This window comes from Monodon monoceros, unplaced genomic scaffold, assembly GCF_005190385.1.
Source record: "Monodon monoceros isolate NGI ecotype Baffin Bay Population unplaced genomic scaffold, NGI_Narwhal_1 Super_Scaffold_12, whole genome shotgun sequence".
Taxonomy (NCBI): domain Eukaryota; kingdom Metazoa; phylum Chordata; class Mammalia; order Artiodactyla; family Monodontidae; genus Monodon; species Monodon monoceros.
Window position 1 is genome coordinate 40959321 of NW_021703768.1, and position 25171 is coordinate 40984491.

Here is a 25171-nt window from a genome sequence, read left to right on the forward strand (position 1 = left end):
TTGAATTTCCTTATCACAGAGCAAACCTGTTTTATATGGTACCTTCTCGTCTATCATAAGAAAAAAGGAAATGCAAGTTTATTTGCAAATTCTCACTCATGTTCTTGAAAACAGTAAGGATTTTATCTCCTTGGTCTTGGTCCCTTTTCTCCAACCTTCTTTCATCCAGACACTGAATGTTTTGTTCACCTGCAAGTAAGCAGACCCTGAAAAATTTAACTTTATGCAATTCATTTCAACTCTGGGTATTAATCTCCTCACTGAAGGGCTGATGCCAGGTCAATACTCTGCACACTGACCTCTCCAGCTCCCCATGATTCCCAGAGGTGCAAGGAGGGGGGAGTCTGGGTCCATTCAAAATAAGCCAGAAGTGGTAATGTTTTTACATCATCATCTTACAGCTTGGATTCTTCAAAAGAAAATATGAAAAAATGACCAAAAATCCAGATGAAATTGATGAGACCACAGAACTCAACAGCTGAATCACCCAGCAGTTCCCACTGCAGTGGGAAGGGGCAGCATCACAGCCAGGTTTACTATTCGCATGAATGGGTTTCTTAAAAATCCCAGTGTAACTTAATAATGTAATAGGTAAACTAGAACTGCAGGTCAGTTTGGAAAGAAACTGTGAGGGATTTGGGAGGGCAGAGTATAAAGGGTAAAAGACTATTTTATGTTGGGGGGAAAGTGATCTTTACGTTGGCTGGTCCAGAGTTTACATGAAATGCTTCCAAACAGGAGAACTCTTAAAGAAAGATATAACCTTTCTCAGAACATTTTTTGGGGAAAAACTCAATCATTTAAAATGATTGTTTTTAAACAACGGAAGTGGAAGTACTCGGTACAGGTATATAATTAGCTTGGATATATTGATGCTGATGGGCAAAAAAAAACCCACAGGTCTTCAACTTAATGCTGCTCATCCGAAGTTGCCACAGAGGATATTTTCAGTGATAATTTTGTTTATACACTAGGTAAAATTTGCTGTTGTCAGCCCACAGCTGCTTCCTTAGAGTCCCTTTCTTGCGATGATGTACTTATCAAAACATGCTTGATGACTGGTAGGGGCCTCCTGCAGAGGAAATCTCCATTTCACTGGGGGGAGGGTTAGGGGCCTAAAGGATTTAGAGGCCAAAGCACAAACTTTTGTTTAAACTCTGTAACATCACTTATGGTAGAATCTTGTCTGCTGGAGGCCCCGCCTGGAAGAAGGAGGAAATTTTTCTCCTTTAGGATGCATAACTAACTGGCTGACCCTGACGGGCTGTGGGGGGACCTTGTGAATTTTTGAAAGATGAGTAATTTCTTTGGAATCCTTCCTCCTTCCACAATGAACCCCTCCCACCTCCTGGTGCCCCCATATTCTCGATGCCTGCTGCTGCCCGCCTTCCTCTCCAGGAGTCCAGAGTTTTCCACCCTCCTTGTCCAAATCTCCCACTCCCAGGGCAGCTGCTCTTCTCCAGGTGTGAGAAGGAAGTCATCTGTTTCACTTCCACACTTGCGTGAATTACTGTATAATCCCCTTAACTTCAGGGAGCTATTTTCATTTATTGCTAAATATGCAAGAAAAGCCCAAGTAAATTTCTAATTGTTGAGATTTCAGGCAGGGTAAACAAGGTAAAGTATAAACATCTCAGGAATTTGCAAGAAATTACAAGGAGACATTAGAAACCACCAAATCAGCATGTGCACCTGCTGTGCTTGTCTGTTTCTGGAGAACTTACTTACACTTCCAGAAGAAGGACCTGGGAGTTTGCTCACCAGGTAGAGTCTCATGCCCCAATTCCTGAGAGTCTTATTTAGTCATCAGATCGGGATGAAGCCTGGTGACCTGTATTTTACAAGCATCCCGGTCCTTATGATGTAAATGGGCCACCGTGAGGACCACGACCCATTTCTCCTTCTGCACCTTCTTTTCTCTACTTCTGAGCCCACCTATCCTCTAGGAGGGACTGGGAGAAAAAGGGCAGTTATGTCAGAAAGTACATACCTAAAGATTCAGACATGTCACTTAGCCTCTGTAAACTCCAGTGTCCTTGTTATAAAATGGGGAGACTGGGGCGGAGCTCAGCAGCGACGCTTTTAACTTTAAAAACCTACTATCTGGGTTTCTTGTAACACAAATAGACAATCCTCCAAGAATCTGACACTGAAAAGAATTCGGAGGAAAACAGGTATTTGCCCATGGGTGCCTGTGATGGCAGTGCAGGGCTGTCTGCACAGTTACAGAATTTATTTTGCATCTGACAAAGGGGGAAAAAAAAAAACCAATTAGAAATAAAACATCAGGGGTTTACAGCAAAAACAGCATGGTATTCTCTAGTTACATGTGCTAGAGCCCAATTCTTTTAACAGCTGGATTCAAACACTGTTTCATTCCAAGAAAAATTGTTTTAAAAAAAGAGTGGAGGGGAAACTGGTCATTAAGTTGATAAAGACTATTTAATAAACTGGGTAACTGCTGTATATATTTACTAGTCTTTTGATGTAATATACTGAGAACATTGGAAGTCATCCTCTTATTTTACTCTGCCTCCCCTTCCTTAGAGGATAAACACTAATCTGAGGTCACGTACTCACAGGGAGCTTGCGAGCTCTGGCAAGCCTTGCCTTGGATGAGCCGCCTTGACGGCACTGTTTCCATGAAGGAGTTGGATTACTATAAACTAAAAAATTAGCCATTTGTCTCTGCACCATTTATCACACTGGGGCAGGGTTTCTCAGCCTGGGCACTACTGACATTTGGAGCCAGGTAATTCTTTCTTGCGGGGGGCCTGACCTGTGCATTGTGGGATGTTCAGCAGCATCCCTAGCCTCTGGCTATGGCCTCTACCTACGAATACCAGACGCTCCCTCTCCCACTCATCGTGGTGATCAAAAAATGTCCCCAGACATTGGCTAACGCCTCCTGGAAGGCAAAATCACCCCGACTGAGAACCACTGCGCTAAGCAAGTGGCCTAAATATACAACTTCTGTTACCAGATCACAGATTTGAGGCAGAGGCTCTAGTGAGGAGTGTTTCTCAAGCACTTTTAAGCAAAGGTTGAGTATTCATCCAAGAAATTAAAAAATTATTTGAGAAAAAAAGCTCTGTATTCCTATTCAGCCATACTTTTATTGTAAAAGTAAGTAGAATATGGGGCTTAAAAGATGTCATCTTTCAAAGTTTCCATTTCATAAATGGTGTATAGACAGTATGTATAGAATGTGATAAGAATTGAGTTGCTTCATGCATGGCTGCCACACAAGCCTTACAAAATACTAAAGTAGAAACAGCCTGTGAAAAAATTGCATTGAGATTTGAATTTGTGCATTGTCCATTTTAGCAGCAAAATGAGAACTGGACAGATTCCTAGCTGGCTGTGCTATTTTTATAAAATAGTAAAAGTTATTAAATGTGAAAAAACTAAAACCAATTTATCATAATCACACAAGTGATTATACTACAAGTTATTATAGAAGGTATAATTTTATAATCTATTCTGATATACAGCTGTAATGTAATATGACAGTCCCATAAATGAAGACATCATTAAGCAGAAAGCATTAAACAGGATTCCTCAAACTGAGCTCCCTGGTCCATCATTAATACAATTTATATACACAGCTTTTAGGACTATGCCCTCATTAACACATACTCATTTCAGTCAATTCGAAAGACTAGACCTCTAGAGGTAAAAGGCATACATGGGGGTAAAGTTTGAATCAAAAATGTTAACTATTTCTTTGAACCTTAAAGAATGAAAATGTAGCCATTATGTAAATATTAAAAAATGGTTTCATTCGTACCTGATTTATTTTGGCAGATAAAGTCAAAATGTAAATGTATATATTGCACAACTATGTTAAATTGTATTATTTTTTTAAAGACAAATTGTCTAGGATAGTTTCCTTCACACATAATGTATAAATCTTTGTTAAGTATATTTGCTTTTTTGATAAACTGGGTTTTGTCTTTTTTTCTCTCCACCAAAAATATAAAAATGAATATGCATGTTTGTATATGAAGTTCCACAATTCGTTTGATTTTTGAGAAGCAAAAGATCAAATTGGAGCAGTAATCAACATAAACTAGTTAAGAGCTTTTCTCCTATTAAAGTATAAGAATCAAACAGAAAAGTTATTATTTAATTGTAAACCCCTCTTTAAATACCACGTTACTGAATACAATTAAAATCATTTTGAAAATAAAGCTATTTACTTTGGAATTTGAATTTTACTACTTTACGTATTTCACTGTATTTATCTTATGCACTCACTGTGCTTCAGAACACATTCAAGACTCAGTAGAAGAGTGAGGATGTATCTAACCTCTTACGCCAGTAGCAGTGGCCACAAGGATGCTTTTGCAGGAACCTTAAACCGCCTTCATAGCTTAGAGACTAGGTGTAAAGGCTTGCTCCTCACAATGTGGTCGATGGGTAGGCAGCGCTGCATCACCTGGAGGCTGTTACAAAATGCAGATCTCAGGTGCCACACAGAACTGAATTCCAATTGGAAGTTTAAGATCACCAGATAATTCATATTATGTTAGAGTTTGAGAAACTACTCTAAAGCACAACTTACCTCTAGATATAAATATGTGCTTGGTATAGAAAAAAAAAAATCGGTCAAACCGCTGCAGCCTATATGAGTAGTCATCTGCATAGTTTTTAAAAAAATTTTAATAGCTAGAGGGTTTACATCTTAAGGATTAAATATGCTGAGATGAACATGCTGAAATTATAAAACAAGATACATATCAGGCTCATAGACTGGCCCTCATTCTATAGCTGGCACATCAATGCAAATGTTGTTGGGTATGTGTCGCCTTTCACACCTATGCACAAACACCTCCAATTCCTACCAGGTGAACTCCCACGTGCCTTCCTCAGTTTCGCCCATCTCAATTCTGGTGAAGCACATCATAAGGGCAGCTGATTGCAGAACCACCACCAGTAGGCGTATCTGGTATGCTTTGTACATTAAAATACAACTCTGAAGAAAAAGAACATTCATTTTTCTTTGGATTGTCACAGAGTAGGTTAAAGACCTGTATCAAATCTACCATTCTGTCCCAAATCAGAAGTTTTATATTTATGTATTTTTAAAAAGTAATTCCTTTTATTCATTCTATATCACCTTTTAAAAACTACATAGAACATTTTAAAAAAATTCCTCATCCTATCATAACCCTTTAATATTTTAAATTAAGATACCAATTAAAGATTGGAAATAATCTTATTCAAAAGGAGGGACTGATTTTCATCTTAGGACCACTCCAACCTAACTAAAAGAAAAAGGCTACTAACTAAACTGAACTTCTTGATTCTGTGCAAAATGAAGGTAAAAAGCGAACTCAAGTTGTTCTTACTATAGCCCTAGCTCTACTGCCCTCTGCTGGGTGAGCTGCCTAACTACACCACACAAATCGTTACTGCCTTAAGAGAGGCCTTTACTACAACTAGGTGCTCAGGAACTGTGTAGGAGAGACACTGCAGGATGGGAGTGAGGAAGAGAGTGCAGAAGAAAAAGCTGCACCTATCCACTCATTCATCTAGCCAGATACTTTTACACATCTGTAAGCACTACAACTACACATCGTGTCACGTGTGTTTAATTTGGGGGCACAATACTTAACACGGACAGAACTTATGAGCACTCGAGTGCATGTCATGGTTAGACACTGTGGTGACGGAGACAAAAAATCCCTGGCCTCAGGAAGCTGACAGTCTAGTGATGGAGATAAACGAACAGATGGAGTACATGAGGTAGTGGTTAAGTGCCACTGCAAGATATAAAGTAGAGCAAGGGAAGGGAACAGGAATCCAATTTTAAATAGGGTAGTCAGAGAAGGCTCTCTGAGGAGGTGACATTTAATTAGGGAGGAAGTGAGGAAATAAAGTGAGGAAGCAGACTATAGGAATTCCTGGAGGAAGGGCATTCTAGACAAAGAGACTGGCAAGGACTCTTAGGGAGAATAAGCCTGCCACAAAGCACCATAGCAAAGCAGGGAGCCTGGTGCAAGAGAGGAGGTGAGGGGGGCAGGCAGGAGCCCGATCATGTAGGCTGTAGGTCATGGTGAGAACACTGAAGTTCTAGGATGTGATTACCTATCAGAAGGTTCAAGTAGGATGATGAAGTGACCTAAGTGGGAGAAGGAAGGGGGACTGTCACCAGGCCACAGCAACAGTCCAAGAGAAATGGAGTGGTGGCTTGGATGACAAATGTAGCAGCAGAAAAAAGAAATGAGTGGATTCAAAAGATATCCAGGAATTGTTTTCTAATTCTCCAATAGGTTCATTCAGGGATCTAAGATCAAGATTCAAACTTCTGGCTCCTTAATCACTATTTCTCAAAACATGCTGAAAATACAGTGGCTCAACATCATATCTAAAGGACAAAAATATCCACAAAATCACAAAACACTTCATTTGTTGACCATCTGCTATTACTTTCATTCAAAGATAAAATTCTTTAAATTTTGCTACCTGTTAAAAAACTTGAAACACAAGTAATCTGAGTTTCCTACTTCTTGGGTGAATTTACATAGGCTGTCATACAAAGCCACAGTTCCAAAGTGACTTTAAACATTACAATCCACTTAAAGGCCAATTTTTTTAGGTTACTCTTCTAATTAGTGAAGCAACTAAGTTACGGGTATAAAAAGGCTATGTCAAAGTGATGCTAGCCCCTTATTACCTCACCACCAATTAACACTGCCACACCTAAGAAACTGGGGATCAAAGACCCTATTTAAATCCAGTGCAATGCGCTAAAAACTGTCAGGGATGTTCCATCCCAGTTTTAGCATGCCCCAGATTAACTCCTTAACCTCTGTACTGGAGACTTAAAAGCATAATAGTCTGTGTTCCTGACTTAGAACAAAACCTACTCAAAATTAAGACATGATTCTTTAATAAAACATGCATAGAGAATATGTTCTTTAAATATTTAATTACCATCAATAAAGATCCTCTAAATATTTGAGTAGAAAAATCCTGAAATCCACATATACCTCATACAGACATATATGACATAATAAACAACATATGAACAACATGGGTGCAAAATCCCAGGAGTATCTGGTGGCCCAGTAATCTCATGATACTGTGCTTTCACACAGAATGTAACTGACTGTCGTCCAACCACCTGCCCCTGTTCTCAAATAGGAGCAGGACAAAGTTTGGTGGGAGGGAGGCAGGCAATGAATTCAGAAAGGGTAAGGTTGAGACCAGGCAGACAACCCCATCTCAGTAAAGGAATAGATGGTGGAGGATTTGTCAGCCTTCCCACGATTCTTCTGGTCCAATGTCTGAATAGGTGAAGGAATAAACACCAAATAAGCAGGAGATTCCTAGTGTCCATATGGCTGTTCTATAGGTCCCAGCCAAAGACAGGATGCAGGATCTTCCCCATGGTATCCAAAATTGGCAGACAAAGACCACTGGTGGGTGCCTGGCACGGAACAGGCATTCAGTATTTGTTGAATAAATGAATTCCTTAGGTAAAAAATGCTTCGCTAGATGTCACTAGTGATGTTACTGAAAAAAAAATCTTTGGGTATGAAAGTATAAGTCTTTGTTCCCAAAATGCATAATGAAAATTTTATGATGATGTCAACTGCCCAAAATTATGCCAATATATTATTACTTTAAAAACTATATGGAGGTCAGATCAAGATGCCAAAGTAGGAGGACATGGAGCTCACCTCCCCTGACAAACATATCAAAATACATCTACATGTGGAACAATTCACATAGAAAACCAACTGGAAACTTGGCAAAAGAACTCCTATACAACTGAAATGGCAAGAAAGATTTCCACATAACTGGGTAGGATGGAAAAGAAGCATAAAGTTGGGGCCTCCGCCCCTGGAAGGGATCTGAAAGGAAGATAAGGTCCGATAAGGTCCGATAAGATAAGGTGAACCCTCCTCCTGGGGTGTGAGCAGGCTGAGCCACAGACTGGGCATCCCAGTCCCGGGGTCCTACACAGAGGAGACAAGCCTGGTTGGTTGCTGGGAAAACTGCTGAGGCAGACAGAAGGGCTGGAGAAGCCTAAACTCTGTTCTTGAGGAGTGCACGCATGCTGGCTTGCCAACAATCAGGGTGGAGAGGGCCTTGCACCGGTGGCTGCCACCTCGCTGCACTCCCCAAACCAAGCAGGGTGAACACCCTGGGCCCTGCTCACTCCACAGCACATCTTGGCACAAGAGCTCAGCCAGCCGGACCCTGGGAAAAGATTCATTCTTGCTATGCATAGACAGTCCAGGGGGCCAGGGGTGATCCAGGTGGGGCAGCAACGGCCACTGTAAGCACATGCACAGGCGGTGCCACTGGAACACGCTGCAGTCAGTCTCCCGCCCGAGCAAGCACCCTGGCCTCACCCACTCCACAACTTGGCACTGGATCTGGGGCAGACAGGTCCTGGGAAGACTGCCACTGAGGCAGCCCAGACCTCTGGTGGCAGAACAGCCACCTCAATTCCTGCAGCCACACGCCCCAACCTCCAGCCCCAGTTTAGCAAACGCTCTGGCCCCATCCACTCCAAGCCACAGCCCTGCACTAGATCTGGGACAAACACAATGGGGGAAGAGACGGAACCTTGGGCTGTGTGTGAGCAGAGCCATAGACACCTACACAGACACTACCTCGGTCCTCTGTGAGCTCACAGGCCTCACTTGCTTCAGCACTCCCCTCCTTTGGGGCAGAGCACACACTCAAGGGGAAGGGAGCCTGATTGAGCCTGACCCTCAGAGCTTCTATTCCAGCAACTGGGGGTTAGACTCCACCCTTATCAGTGTGGTGATAGCCATAGGGCAGAGAGGAAGTCCTGCCTCACACCCTGCACAGGCTTGAGATCCTCCGACGCCAACCACACCCCCTATCAACGTGATAGTGGCCAGCACACTCTGAAGGAAGACGTGGCTGGCATCCATATCAAAACCAGCCCCTACACCCAAGACTTTGGACACACACAGTCTACATAGGGGTGCTCCCACATAAAAACACCCCTTCAAGACCAAAATAGATAACTTTCTCCTAAGTTCATAGAGACAGAGAAAGTTAAGTAAAATGAAAAGGCAGGGGAAGTAGCACCAATTAAAAGAGTAAGAGGAATTCCCTGAAAGAATAAATAATGAAACAGAGTTCTTCAGTCTACCAGACCCTGAGTCTAAAAAGTTGGTAATAAAAATACTAACTGAATTAAGACAGATTATTGCTATAAACACAAAACACGTTAAGAAGGAACTAGAAACCCTAAAGATGAACCAATCAAAAATAGATAATTCAATTTCGTAGATGAAAAACAATCCAGAAGCAATGAATAGACAACTAAATGACACAGGAGAACGAAAAAGTGATCTGTAAGATGGAATAATGGAAATCACCCAATCAGAACAGCAGACAGAATGAAAAATTTAAAAACATGAAAGCAACATATGAGATCTATGGGATAATATAGAACAGGCCAACCTACACATAACAGGGGTTCCAGAAGGAGAAAAAAGAGAGAAGGGGATCAAAAATGTACTTAAAGAAATTATGGCTGAAAACTTCCCAAACCTGAAGAAGGAAACAGATATCCAGGTACAGGAAGCATGGAGGCTCCCAAACAAGATGAACCCAAAGAGACCCACACCAAGACATGTCATAGTTAAAATGGCAAAAGTTAAAGATAAAGAGAGGATTCTAAAGGTAATGAGAGAAAAACAGAGTCAGTTACGAGGGAACCCCCCCTAACATCCTAAGCTGATTTCTCTGCAGAAACTCTGCAGACCAGAAGGGAGTGGCATAACACATACAAATTCCTGAAAGGGTAAAACCTGCAACCGGTGATACTCTACCCTACAAGACTATCACTTAGAATAGAAGGAGAAACAGGGAATTTCTCAGACAAGCAAAAACTAAAAAAATTCAGCAATACTAAACCTACACTATAAGAAATACTGAAGGGTCTTCTCTAAATGGAAAAAAAGAATCTATAGGAAAGGGAAAATACCAACAGGAAAGGCAAATATAAAGTAAGGATTGAAGATCACTTAAATAAATCAGTACATAGATTAAAAAACAAACAGAAAATGTAAAAGCGATTATAACTACTATTTTACATCTTCATGCTTATTCTTTTACTGCTTATATAGTTCTTACTCCCCTCCTCCACATTTTGTGATCAAAATCACAAAATGTGGAGGAGGGGAGTAAAAATGTAGATCTTTTAGAATGTGTTTGGACTTGAATAACTTAGTTTAAAGCAAGTAGATACAGTTATGGATCAACATACATGAACCCCATGGTAACCACAAATCAAAAACATACAACAGATTCACAAAAAAGCAAAAAGAAAGGAACTCAAGCATACTACAAAAGAAACTCACCAAACCACAAAATGAAAAAGAATAAAGTAGAACTGGAAAACAAGGAATAAAATGGCAATAAGTACATACATATCAATAATTACCTTAAATGTCAATGGACTAAATGCTCTAATCAAAAGACATAGAGTGGCTATTGTATAAAAGAACGAGAAACTGCAATATGCTGCCTAAAAGAGACTCACTTCAGGGCAAAAGACATACCAGATTGAAAGTGAAAGGATGGAAAAATATATTTCATACAAATGGAAATAACAAGAGGCTGGGGGTAGCAATACTCATATCAGACAAAATAGACTTTAAAACAAAGGCCAGGGGCTTCCCTGGTGGCGCAGTGGTTGGGAATCTACCTGCCAATGCAGGGGACATGGGTTCGAGCCCTGGTCCGGGAAGATCCCACATGCCGCGGAGCAACTAAGCCCGCGCACCACAACTACTAAGCCTGTGCTCTAGAGCCCACGAGCCACAACCACTGAAGCCCGTGCGCCTAGAACCTGTGCTCTGCAACAAGAGAAGCCACTGCAATGAGAAGCCTGCTCGCTGCAACAAGAGAAAGCCCGCCCACAGCAACAAAGATCCAACGCACCCAAAAATAAATAAAATAAATTTTTAAAAAAATCAAACAAAGGCCATAAGAAAAGACAAAGGAGGGTATTATATAATAATAAAGGGATCAATACAAGAAAAGGATATTACACTTGTTAACATATACACACCCAATACAGGAGCACCTAAATATATAAAGCAAATACTAACAGACATGAAGGGAGCAATTGACAGGAACACAGTAACAGTAGGAGACTTTAACAGCCCACTGACATCAAAGGACTGATCATCCAGACAGAAAATCAATAAGGCAACATAGGTCCTAAATGACAAAAATGACCTGCTGGACTTAACTGATATGTATAGGACACTACATCCAAAAAAAAAGCAGAAAACACATTCTTTTTAAGCATGCATGGAATGTTCTCTTGGCTGGACCACATACTAGGACACAAAACAGCCTTGAAAAATTTAAGGCGGTAGAAATTATATCAAGCATCTTTTATGACCATAATGGTATAAAACTAGATATCAGCTACAGAAAGAAAAATGAGAAAAACACAAAGATATGGAGACTAAACAACATGCTTTTAAAAAAAACAGTGAGTGAATGACGAAATCAAAGAAGAAATAAGAAAATACCTGAAGACAAACAACAATGAAAACAACCTTACAAGATTTATGGGATACAGTAAAAGCAGTTCTAAGAGGGAAGTTCATAGTGATACAAGCCTTCCTCAAGAAACAAGGAAAATCTCAAATAAAAACTTATCACCTAAAAGAATTAGAAGAAAAACAAACAAAGCTCAAAGTCAACATAAGGAAGGAAATAATAAAGATCAGAGAGGGAATAAATAAAATAGAGATCAAAAAACAATAGAAAAGATCAATAAAACCAAGAGCTCGTTTTTTTTTAAAGATAAACAAAAGTGACAAACCTCTAGGCAGGCTCACCAGGAAGAAATGAGAGAGGACTCAAACAAACAAAATAATAAATGAAAGAGGAGAAGTAACAACTGATACCACAGAAATACAAAAAAAAAAAAAAATCATTCAAAGCAATCTACAGATTTAGTGCAATCCCTATCAAAATACCCGTGACATTTTTCACAGAATTAGAACAAAAAAACCCTAAAATTTATAAGAAACCACAAAAGACCCAGAACTGCTAAAGCAATCCTGAGAAAAAAGAACAAAGCTGGAGGTATAACCCTTCCAGACTTCAGACTATACTACAAAGCTACAGTACTCAAAACAGCATGGTACTGGCACAAATACACACACATAGATCAATGGAACAAAATAGAGAGCGCAGAAATAAACCCACACACCTATGGTCAGTTAATCCACAACAAAGGAGACAAGAATGTACAATAGAGAAAAGACAATCTCTTCAACAAGTGGTGTTGCAAAAGCTGGACAGCTATATGTAAAACAATGAAATTAGAATATTCCCTCACACCATATACAAAAATAAACTCAAAATGGTTTAAAGACCTAAATATACGACATGACACCATAAAACTCCTAAAAGAAAACGTAGGCAAAATATTTTTTGACATAAATCTCAGCAATTATTTTCTTAGGTCTCCCAAGGCAAAAGAAATAAAAATAAACAAATGGGACCTAATGAAAGTTAAAAGCTCTTGCACAACAAAGGAAACCATCAACAAAATGAAAACCTACGTAATGGGAGAAAATATTTGCAATGATGCAACTGACAAGGGGTTAATATCAAAAGTATATTTATAAACAGCTAATATTGAAAAAACAAATGACCCAATCAAAAATTGGGCAGAAGACCCAAACAGACATTTTTCCAAAGAAGACATACAGATGACTAACAAGCACATGAAATACCATTAATTATTAAAGAAATGCAAATCAAAACCACAATGAGGTATCACCTCACTGAGTTATCACAGTCAGAATGGCTATCATCGAACAGTCTACAAATAATAAATACTGGAGAGGATGTGGAGAAAGAGGAACGCTTGAACACTGTTGGTGGTAATGTAAACTGGTGCAGCCACTATGGAAAACAGTATGGAGGTTCCTTTAAAAAAACTAAAAATAGAAGTACCACGTGATTGAGCAATTCCACTCCTGGGTATATATCCAGAAAACATGAAAACTCTAATTCGAAAAGATACATGCACCACAATGTTCACAGCAGCACTATTTATTACATAATAGCCAAGACAGGGAAGCAACCCAACAGATGACTGGCTTAAGAAGATGTGACATATACACACATACACATACAATGGAATACTACTCACCACACACAAAAAACAAAATCACCATTTGCAGCAACATGGATGGATTTATGGAATCTTATGCTTAGTGAAATAAGTCAGACAGAGAAAGACAAATGCTATATGATATCACTTATATGTGTAATCTAAAAAAATAACACAAATGAATCTATATACAAAACAGAAACACTCACAGACATAGAAAACAAACTTATGTTTACCAAAGGGGAGAGGAGGAAGGGGAAGGACAAATTACGAGTATGGGATTAACAGATAAGAACTACTATACATAAAACAGATAAGAAACAAGGATTTACTGTATAGCATAGGGAATTATACCAAAATCTTGTAATAACCTATAATGGAATATAATATGCAAAAACCCCCAAATCACTATGCTGTACACATAAAACTAACAAAATATTATAAGTCAACAATACTTCAATTAAAAAAAAAAGAACTATATGGAACTTATATACTAAGATCTACCAAGACAGTATATAGGTCGACCAAGCAAAAACTGGACCATTATTTAGTATAAAGATTTTGCAGAAAACATAACTTTATTAATGATAATGTTGCTTAAGCTAAAAAAAACTATCTGAAAATACTTTACCAAATAATATAATTTCCCCTTTTAATTGGCTGTGGGTACAATTTTATAACTAACATTATAACACAAAGCACCCTTGCTGCTAGTCTGCCTTCTTTTACAATTTAATGCTAATTTATATATTGATACAATACTAATAACTAATAAAATATAATAAGTATTATGGTAAGATTATTGATTCTGAAATACTAGAAAGCTTCATATGATGAAATATCTTAGGTATTATCACTGAATTTTTAAAAACAGGATATTGCTTTTAAACTTTAAAAATCATGTTTATTTAGCTTATTTTAAAAATATATAAGTTCTAAAAATATACCATACCAAGAGTAACCGATAAGGACTTTTTACACCTTCCAGTTCTGCCTACATTCCCAAAACTCATCCCTGACACCAATGATATCACTGGGCATAGGGGTAGGGGGTTGGGGGCAGCCTCTGAGACAGTCACTGAGGAGGGGCCACACCTCAATGTGAGTCAAGTTACAGTTAGAGCTTAGTCATAGAATAATATGTCTACCACAGGCATCTTTCCTTAAATTTAAATTATTCTTCCATTTTTTTCCCCTAAAGCCTTTCTTTCCTCTATCTCTAGTTCCCGAATAAGCCCTCATCCTAAACACTCATTTATTTATTTTTTTCTCTCTTGTTCCACTGGTGTAACATACGAGTTTATGTTCAGTAAACTATCTTCTGGAGAAGAAAACTCAAAACATGATCAAAGAATCTACCAAGTTTAAATTTTAAGACTCTAGAAGCCTGAGTGGTTTAATCATTGGTTGCCCAAAAGCATTCTTTGTTTCTTTTCCAAGATGATGATTCCTCGTACATTTCCTAAAAAGCAGAACGATAGTAAGAATTTAAAGGAGAGCATTTTAATAAATGCAAATATATCTGAATAAATCAGGCAAATGAATATCACAACTATTTACATCTGCTCCTCTTTTAACAATCCAATGGCCATTTGCATAAGGCATTAAGAGCAAACAAACGAATAAACGTGCTCCCTACACTCAAGGACTCAGTCAAGTAGGAGAAACGACAGACAAGAAGCCTTAACAAGACAAGGGGCAAACACAGAAAGGAATAAACAATTAATTCCACTTGGGATCATGACAGGAGACAGCCTGGGCAAGGTTATGTATGGAAGATGGAAGGTCTTTCAACTCTTTTTTCTTTCCAGACACACCTACTACTTCCACATTTCTAAATATGCGTTTCCAAAGGCCAAAGGGATATTTCCATTAGCTTTGAAATTAACAGACCACCCCAAAGGTTCCTAAACAGGTCTGAGCTGCGTGCTGTCGGCAAACACCCTGTAAGTGCGTGCCCTACCCACCTGCCCATCCCTTGCCTGTATCACAGATGATCTCAAAGCACAGGCTGAAACCAGAACCAGACTAGAATTCAGATAATTTTTGGACAGAAGGGGAATAAGAATATATCACTTTCTCTTCTCACTCTCTAGTCAGGTTCTATTTCTGCAGGGGTAGAAATCCAAATTCAATTATCCTCTGAACACCTGTACACCCTCCCACCCTCTACACACAGAGAAGTAAATAGAAAGCCCAGCCAGTTCTTGAAGCATCACAATGGGTATACCCCCAACTCCTACCCACTCCCTTATTTGGGGGGCCTACCGTCTCATCTACTTTGTCAGCTGGCTGTCCATTCTTTGCTCCAAGGCAAAGAATCTCTTCCAGCCAGGCTCACAATTCATTCTGGAATACTTTTCCTACCTTGCTCTCTCCAGGGTCTCATGGTCTATCAAAATTGTGGCAGCCTTGTTCACAGCAAAGCAACCAGATATCTGAGCTTCACTAAGACAGATTCCTTTCACATATCCTATCCTCTAATCCCTAAGTATCCCCTTATAACAATGGGTTTCAGTTTTTATCCAGAAAATATGGTCACTAAATTCACAGGTGCTGGTTCAGAGTCCAATTTGCTCATTTCACCACTGGTCCTTCACTCTGGCCTTCTGCTGTACTGGGCAGTGAATCCATTCCTCAGCTTTGCTATCAGCCACAATGCTGTGGGCAATTTGAGGCTCTTAAGTGTAATTACACATTTCTGAGAATACAGAGTGATCCCACTGTTGAGGTTACTACACCAAGGGAGAAATCAGGGAGCTGGGCCTTTTCCTATCTTCAGAATGCTCTATTTAAGCAGGGACTTGTTTGCTTTTATTGATGGGTTTGATGTATGGATGGAAAACAAGCTAGAATTTCCTACTTAGGTTTTTTAAGTGCACTTACTATGCATTTTCTCCAAGGAGGCAATATCCCACTTTTCTTTTCCTAAAATGAAGGAGTTCTAGGAGAAGGCTCTCTTGCCTTGAGAAGTCTCTATTTTAGCCAGTGACTACATAGCCATGCATTATTCCTGCTCTCCAAAGGAAAGACCCTCTAACTCAAGGGAATTCTAATATAAGGGATAATACTTCATATATGAACACCTGGAACGTTCTAGACTAGGAATTCTAACTGTTACCACTTGTTGAGGTCTTCTCCAGGCCATGCATTCTTTGGGGCACATATTTTTCATGCTTAATAAACCCTGGAAAGGAGATTATTACATAAACATCCTATTTCCTAGAAAAAGAAAACAAGATTCTATAAAGTCAGGGAAGTACATACTCTGTATGTACTCTTCTTCCTTGTTCTTTAAAAATTCCTAAGAAAAATCATGTCCAAAGACAAAATTAGATATTTTCCTAACTTACCTTTTTCCATATGGGCACCTTGGCTTTTAAAGTATCAATGGCATAGCTCACAGCTTCGAGGGAGGCAGTCCTATGGGCTGAGGACACAGCAATGATAATGCTTGCTTCTGACACTGGAACTAAGCTTTAACAAAATGAAGGAAAAAATTCATCATCTCCTCTGAAGGTACATGTTAAGAAATCTACTAGACATGTGAAAAAAAAAAAATTCCAGGGAAGCATTCCTAGAGCTAAATATCCAGTTCTGTTTTACCTAAACACCGCATTTAGTTAGAAAACAGTAATTCATCCCAGTTGCATTTAGCAGGAAGTGCCAAGCTTGTGACTAATCTGTAAGTATGTATCCACTAAATTTATCGAATGGGCAACAAGATGAAAAGTACCTCACTGATTCAACAAATATCTCATCAAATAAACAAGGCACAGTGCCAGGTAATGCCTAGAAATACAAGCTAATCGCATGATGAATATAAGGTAGAATTTAAAGTATTAAATAGCAATGAATAGTAAATAACAGAATTGATAACATTAATAAAATTATAGTTACCAATAACTAATAGATGATAGATTTAGTCCCATTGCTGGGTTCTTTTCAAAGCCTGGAACTCCACTCTTCTTAGTGATACAAAACAGCAAACTAATCTAATGACCTTAAAAGGCTTTTACATCAAAACAATCTCAGACTGTCATATAAACAGGGTACAGACTACAAAACAGTTCTGAAAAGGTCTCATGGCCTTGAACACACATCAGCACAGGCTGTTGGGCACAGGGCCAAAGAATCTTGCACATTTGGACTTTGTTACAGCATCAGCCATTCTCCAAATGTTACAATGTAACAAGCAGCCTTAAAGGCACTGTCTGCCAGAATGATAAACAAACCTCCCTCTCAGGGTAACACAGGATGCCAATGAAGGATTCCAGAATCAGAATTAGTGCAAAGGCGGAAAACGACTACACTTAAACTTTTAAACTGATAAAGGAAATCATACCCAAGCCGATGGAACACTGCTATGTGTTTGACTGGCCACTTCTTTCTAATGTCACTACAAATTTTTCTGACTTCATTTTCTGCCATTGGTAGATATGCTTCATACTCTAAGCTAATGACTTTTTTCCCTTCGAAGTTATTCCTTGTAGTTCCTAAAATTAAAAAAAAAATTACAAAATAAGCTTTCTTCCTACAGTAGAAAAAGCACACTAATAGAATAAAAAAGGATTATTTTTGAATAGACAAGTAGCATACCAATTTGTATAAAAATTACTTTGAAATTTTCTAAACACAAAAACTTGATTAGAAAATCAAGATAATCATCACAAAGATGAGGAAATAAAATGACACTGATTAGCCAGGTTTACTGAAAACATTCAAATGACAAACCAGTATATATTCCCTTTGTAACAATTAGAATTTGACCCTTAAAAGGAAAATATTATGTTCCCAGGATTACCAGAATTCTCTCTGCTAATAATGACTTTTAGTCTACTTTTTTTTTTTTTTGCATTTAACATATGTTAATTTGAAGATTACTAACACAAAACAAGAACTAAAAAAATTTCTACTCACCACCATGGGTAATCTTGGCTAACTGCTCCGTATCTTAAAATCCTCTTATTATTAACACTGAACATGAGAAACACCTGCTAATTTCTACTGTCCTGTATAGTCAATAGATGCTATGAAAATTACAACTCACCTACAAATAGGGATATTGCACCACAGAATGGAGAAATCACCAGCTGTGAGACTTCATCTACTGAAAGTTGCTCAGATGTGAATTTTATTATATCTTTTGATTTCTCTTCAACTTCATTTATATCTTTCCTGGAAATAAAATATTACCAAACCTTAACATTGGTACTAGAGTAAAAACACCCAACTTATAGGCTATGTTTCAATTTATATATTTTTTCTACATTAGATGCGTTAGGAGGCATGATTTGATCTGAATGATAAAAATAAGCAAGTGTAAAGTTTGAGCAAAACTCAGGAATTTTACAAATATCCCTAACGAATCAAGCATGATATAAAAAGGAACTTACCATTAACATGATCACTTAAAATGAAATCTATTTCATTTGCCAACATATTCCAAACTCTGGAATTGCTACTCTTATCTCCTGCATCCACACACACATCACCTCTAACCACTGGATTACCAAGCACCACACCCAGAACTGCCTTTTTCTTTACCCAAAAAAGGAGGGCAAGCAGAATGATGACTCCACAGGAACTGGGTTCATTTCATAATCAGGCACAACCTCAGTTAAGTAACTGAGGAAATAAAGGAATTGACTGCACGCCTATTCACCAGATGCTGTAGAAGTCCTTTGCCATGCATTTCTCATTTCATTCATCAAGCATTTATTTCGTACTCACTAAGGGTCAGAGACTAAGCCCACACACTGGATACAGACCAGGGAACAAAAGACCTGGCTCCTGTGCTCAGGCACTTATGCTAGAGGAGGAACAAAGCAATAAATAGGAATTATAAATAGGGATAACTTATGGAAACAAACAGCGTTCTAAGACAGAGCATGGGGGCTGGGGAAGGTGTGTTTAAGATAAGAGGACCATGCTACTGAAAAAAAACCATTCAGATGCTACTGGATTCCAAGATGCTTCAACCTCCTGTACATGTCACCTCAGCTTCTTCCAATTCATCTTGCAATACGATATAGGTAACCCAAACATCGTCTATGAACTTCAGACCACAATGAGTTCCCACAACTTGATTCTATAATAACATAGATTCTAAAACTGCATGTTACAAACCCTGTCAAACACACTCAAATCATACACAATGTTGCTGAGTATCTTCCTAGTCTTCCCAAAGAACAGCTCTAACCATCACACACAAATACACACCTATGGCAGCCCATTGTTTTCTGAATAAATTACAAAATCAAAAACAATAGTATTTTTCTATATCATGGTGGTGATATGGTGACCACAGTTTCCAAATAAAACTGAGATACATATCTAATGGAGAATTCTATTATTTCCAAATAATAGGACTAAGAAAATCCAACCTCTATCAATGCCAGGCAGTTGGCTTTACAATATTTATTCTTCACTTCTGAGGCACTACCCTCCAGAAGAGTGGGGAAGAAATGGGTGAAAAAAATAAGTAAGCATCCTTGGCTTGTTCTTTTCTTTAATAAAACCGAAGTTTTGTCATCCAATATTATATTTACTTGATTTTGGAGAAAAACACTATCAAATTAAGGAAGTTTTCTTTCATTCCTAACTTATAAGAGTTTTCAATTAGGGATGATTATTAATTTCTACATTATTTATTTCTCAGTTGACAAATTAAGCCTCATTCTGTCTGCCTCTCCAGACCATACTAAGAAATGTTCCTCAGTATGGAGGAGCCTTAAAAAACTAAAAATAGAACTACCATACAACCCAGCAATCCGACTACTGGGCATATACCCTGAGAAAACCATAATTCAAAAAGAGTCATGTACCACAATGTTCATTGCAGCTCTATTTACAATAGCCAGGACATGGAAGCAACCTAAGTGTCCATCATTGGATGAATGGATAAAGAAGATATGGTACATATATACAATGGAATATTACTCAGCCATAGGAAAAAAAACGAAATTGAGTTATTTGGAGTGAGGTGGATGGACCTAGAGTCTATCATACAGAGGGAAGTAAGTCAGAAAGAGAAAAACAAATACCATATGCTAAAACATATATAGGGAATCTAAAAAAAAAAAAAAAAAAAAGGTTCTGAAGAACCTAAGGGCAGGACAGGAATAAAGATGCAGACATACACAATGGACTTGAGGACACGGGGAGGGGGAAGGGTAAGCTGGGACAAAGTGAGAGAGTGGCATGGACATATATACACTACCAAATGTAAAACAGATAGCTAGTGGGAAGCAGCCACAGAGCACAGGGAGATGAGCTCGGTGCTTTGTGACCACCTAGTGGGGTGGGGTAGGGAGGGTGGGAGGGAGATGCAAGAGGGAGGAGATATGGGAATATATGTATACGTAGAGCTGATTCACTTTGTTATAAAGCAGAAACTAACACACCATTGTAAAGCAATTATACTCCAATAAAGATGTTAAAAAAAAAAATAAAAATAATAATGGGTTAAATTTAAAAAAACAGAAATGCTCTTACACATTATCCTACTCAGACATGGCTTACTTTATTTGGAAAGATGGAAAGATGACATGGGTCCTAGAGCCACTAGCAATATAACTATAATAATAAAGCTGTTTTTTATACCTGGAAAATGGTAAGCGTTTTTCAGGAAGAGTGATCTTTTTACTTTCCAGCTATGCAATTTTTCTACATTTCTCTGTGCCCAGGAGAGCTATTATCCAGTATTAATAAGCATATTTGTGGAAAACTACACAGAGAGTCCAATAATAATCTGAGTTCAAATGTTGGCTCTGCCACTTATTAGCTATGTGATCTTAGACAAGTTTCTTAACTTCTCCCTCCTGCAAAATAGGAGTATTAAAACTCCAGTGTCTAGCGCTGTGCCTGACACAAAATCTCAATAAACCATGTTAAATCAATAGAATGAACAAATCAAGAGGACATTAAACTGCTTACAACACAACTGATGCAGAGATGATAGGTATTTATAAGTCCATCTGCACCAATAAAGAGTTGCTGCTTTACCAAGAGTTGGTGCAGACAGCCTGACAAAGAGTATACAGTTAAAGGAAACCATATATAAGTTATTATCTGTATGATCCTTCCCCACAAGACTGGCTAAGAAAAACCTATCTCACATACCCAGGTGGCTCAAAAGCACTATCCTCCACTAATGGGGGGGATAATGGCAATTTCGTCTCCTGATTGAAGCAGGAGGAGCTGATGTCCGAGCTCGACATATTCTTGACGAACAGCAAATATCACCTGATTTCTGATGTCAGCCAATCTGAAGGGAAAAAGGTATAATTAGATGTATCAATGCTGTTAGACCCCAAATCTCCTCAGCTGCAATCAAAATTACATAAATATTACTTTAGCTGCAAAATCACTAATTAAACTCATATTTTGCAGAGAAAGGATATATCCACTGAAGAACATACTTATTCACCACAAAGAATGCAGTAAACTGCTAACAACTCTTTACTGGATGTTGGGTGTCTTGGGGAATTAAAGAAACAAACAAAAAAACACTAGACTGGAGACAACATTCAGACCAGGTCAGAAAAAAAAAAAAAAGGACAATTTCTTAATCAGTACATGCCCTCCCCAGGAGCTTTCCATCTAAGCATACAAGTATACTAAGTATACTCTGAAAGGTTCCAAAACACCAGGTGCCTCTCAGGTATAACGTTAAAGGTAAAGTAGGAAGAGGCCCCACTACGTTTCATTGATTATCAGGGCATTTTAAGAACTTAAAAAGATATGAAATCAAGAAGGAATAATTTTCTTTATAAACATACATTGTGGGCTGTCTTTTACACAGCACTAAGACTTCCAAGTTAAACATTCACACAATTTAAGTGACACTACTAATATACCTTGAACACGTTCAAACAGGACACTTTTATATTTTGTTTCAAAAAAGACCTATTAAGGTACGAACAGCAGTAAAATGATACACTTTCAAGAACCAGAAAAAAAATCAAATATTGTAAAAACTCAAATTCAGCAGCAGCTGTTCGTTATCTTTCATTTTTCTTTCAATCTTAAAAATTTCTATTTTGAGTTCTCTAAAGAAGGGGCAGGACATCAAAGTTTAAAGCACACACTTTTAACAGAATACGTAATAATTTCATTTAATGTTACAAAAATGCAGAATCTACATTTTCAGTATTTTGTAAATTATAAAACCAAATATAATCATGTCCCTTTGGGAGTATCACAGCTCACTGTGCTTTTTAAGTAAAATATCTTTAACCTTTATTAAGGAATTTTGCATTTTTAAATACTAGAACTTAAGTTTTCAGGAAAAAATACAACTAATGATCCTTTTGACATTAAACATGGAAATCTAAGTTAACTTTTTACTTTTATCATTTACTCACACATTTTTAAATATTAAAAAGTGTTAATCATATACATTCTGCAAATTTTTAACTACCCAGGATGGCGCGTTTCTATCTCATTCCACAGCTGCAATGCTTTTATTTCTTGTGGCACAGAAATGGTCTCTGAGCGAATTCCTGTTATTTCAGCACTTTCTGCAAAATACAACACTTCCACCTGAAAAGAAAGAATATGTTTTTAACAATAACAACCCATAGTCCTTTTCTGACTGTCCACGCTGGGTTTTGTTTTTCAAATGTATTACTTTAATCAAAGACACTTTTTATAAATTAGAAAAAATTTAAAGTGCCTATAAAAATTTCAGCATACCTACAAGCTCAAATTTTGAAAAATTTTTATGTTTTAAGTACAAGTCAGACTAATTTCCAGATGCTTTTTAGTTTTATAAATGTTATGTGTGCCACAACTAAAATCCTAACAATATCTTCTTAGAAACCATGAGGTTGGCCTTTAACTGACATAAAATTATAGCACCTTTTATACTTAAGCAGTGAACAAATGTCTGAATCAAGAGATGAATTACACAAATAAATGACCAAATAAATGAAAGACACGTCCTTCACGGTTGTCATATGACCTTTGATTCCAGTCTACATTACATTGAACCCAGCTGTCCAGGATTAAGTTATGCAACATACAAACCCTGATATTTACAAAGGCAGATGAGTCTGAAGTACAGGATAAACTTCTATTTCCTAGGACAAACCTATGCAGACAGCCTGGTATCTAAGCGATCCGACCAAGTAAAATAACCCACCTGTGAATGAAAGCAAATCATTCTCTACGAAATAATCAGAGGTCTGCAAATAATCAAGGGTTCGCAAATGCACAGATTGAGCACATTTCATCAAAGAATTCTTAGTTAAGGGCATTTCTTTCTATATTGAAAACTTGTCTTCTTAGAAACGAACAATCTGAGAAGCAAGGGCAAATATCAAGGGTGATTTAGAAACCAGCTGGTCTTCCAGGCCGTCACCTGCAGAACAAGCGTTCGCGGAATGGACCTGACTTTCGTTGGGGAGACCAGAGCAAAGCCTCCGAAGTCGGGAGGGCCCACCGCGGCGGTGGCGGTCGCCGGGGTCTGGCCGAGCAGGACCGGGTCTGTGGAGGGAAAAGGCGAGGACAGACACAAGCCCGGAGGGGTTCCCCATTCTTACCTGGCACCGCGACACCATCCCGCCAGCGAACCCCAGCCGGGTATCCCGGCGCGGAAGCCGAGGCGTCTGATCGACGCAGCGCGCAGGCGCAACCTGCCTGCCGTCCCCCCGCCCCCGCCCACAAAGAGCATGCGCAGAGCTAGCTCCTCCCCGCTGTTCTCTCCGCTTCGTTTGCTAAGCAGGCTGCTAGAACTTGGTGTTCACTCGTGGAGATGGGTCGCGGTGGTGGGCGAGAGCTGTAGGTGTCGCTAAATGGGAAAAGGGCTGGCCACGCATGTCTTTAGCCTCAGCTGAGAGGCTGAAGTGTGGGAGAGCTGACCCCGGACTCTCCTGGACATCTGACACCTCCCTTATAGAAGCTCGACTGTTTTCGCCGCTCAACTGCAGGGTTCTCTTTCACACTTTATCTACTCAACCTTCTGCTTAATGATTACTGTTCCCTGAAGACTTAAAGCATTCAACGTATCTGAGCACTCGAACTGTATCACATTTACACTTTGCCTGCTTAGTAATTTGTCCACACGCCATCTAAAACAGCGGTCCCCAACATTTTTGGCACCAGGGGCCAGTTTTGTAGAAGACAATTTTTCCACGGAAGGGGTGTGGCGGTGGTTTCAGGATGATCCAACTGCATTGCATTCATTGTGTACTTTATTACTATTATTATTACATTGTAATATATAATGAAATAATTATACAACTCACCATAATGCAGAATCAGTGGGAGTCCTGAGCTTGTTTTCCTGCAACTAGATGGTCCCATCTGGGGGGATGGGAGACAGTGACACCCCAAGTGTGTTGCTAATGTCCAGTCTCCTCTGTGATCTCGTTTTGGTTGCTGTCACTGCAGAAAACCCTGCTTCACAAAGACAGGATGTTGGAAATGCAAGCAGGCTTTTCAGTGCTTTTGTGGCAATCTCAGGATATTCCACCTTGACTTTAATCCAGAGCGTATGGAGATTTGAAGTTGTCTCAAGCATAATTTTAAGGGCACCGTCATTTGCGATCTCAAGCAGCTGATCCTCTTCTAGCACGGACAAAGTTGATTCACCTGGCTTATTCACAAATGGGTCTCAGATCCATTCCTTCCCAGTTCAGGGGTCTTTTGTGGTTGGGAAGTAATGCTCAAACTCTTGAAAGCTGAGAAGAGTGATCATGCACCAGCTAGAAGAAAGAAGGCCCTGGTTCAGTCTCTCAAAATCTCTGCTAATGTTTGAAACATGTCAAAAATCCCAATGTTCACTCATCGACCCCATAATTCCAGTTTGGCTTTGAATGCAGCCACGTTATCTGCTGATTTGAACACAGTTGTTGTTCTCCCCTGACGTGACAGGTTGAGTTTGTTGAGCAGGTTGAATGTGTCACACAAGTAAGCAAGTTTTGCGACCCATCTGTGTCACTGAAATGTGCTGCCAGGGGTGACTGTTTTTCTAAAAGAAATCTCTGGAGCCGCTCTCGTAACTCAGAAACTCTGGCC

At 38.9% G+C, this 25171-nt stretch overlaps 2 protein-coding genes across 4 annotated transcripts in view; one reads left to right on the top strand and one right to left on the bottom strand.

The window, feature by feature from the left end:
* The window catches only part of ITGA2 (integrin subunit alpha 2), a 103375-nt gene extending 102478 nt beyond the window's left edge, over nt 1-897 (top strand). The window contains exon 30 of the mRNA XM_029216677.1: nt 402-897. Coding sequence (XP_029072510.1) covers nt 402-482 — 81 coding nt within the window. The 3' untranslated portion in view covers nt 483-897. The remainder of the gene's footprint in view (nt 1-401) is intronic.
* Nucleotides 35-24470, bottom strand: MOCS2 (molybdenum cofactor synthesis 2). 3 transcript variants are annotated; one of them, XM_029216674.1, is made up of 8 exons: nt 24400-24470; nt 22572-22693; nt 21272-21416; nt 18198-18325; nt 17493-17643; nt 16501-16624; nt 4848-4978; nt 35-4448 (listed from the first exon to the last, which is right to left on the bottom strand). In XM_029216674.1, exons 3-8 carry the CDS (start codon nt 21367-21369, stop codon nt 4370-4372), a joined length of 711 nt encoding a protein of 236 aa, XP_029072507.1. In that variant the 5' UTR covers nt 21370-21416; nt 22572-22693; nt 24400-24470; the 3' UTR covers nt 35-4369. The 3 variants fall into 3 exon arrangements, with proteins under 3 accessions (XP_029072507.1, XP_029072506.1, XP_029072508.1); XM_029216673.1 differs by lacking the exon at nt 24400-24470 and adding an exon at nt 23695-23763; XM_029216675.1 differs by lacking the exons at nt 35-4448; nt 4848-4978; nt 24400-24470 and adding exons at nt 13709-14609; nt 23695-23763.
* Between the last annotated feature and the right edge of the window lie 701 nt (nt 24471-25171).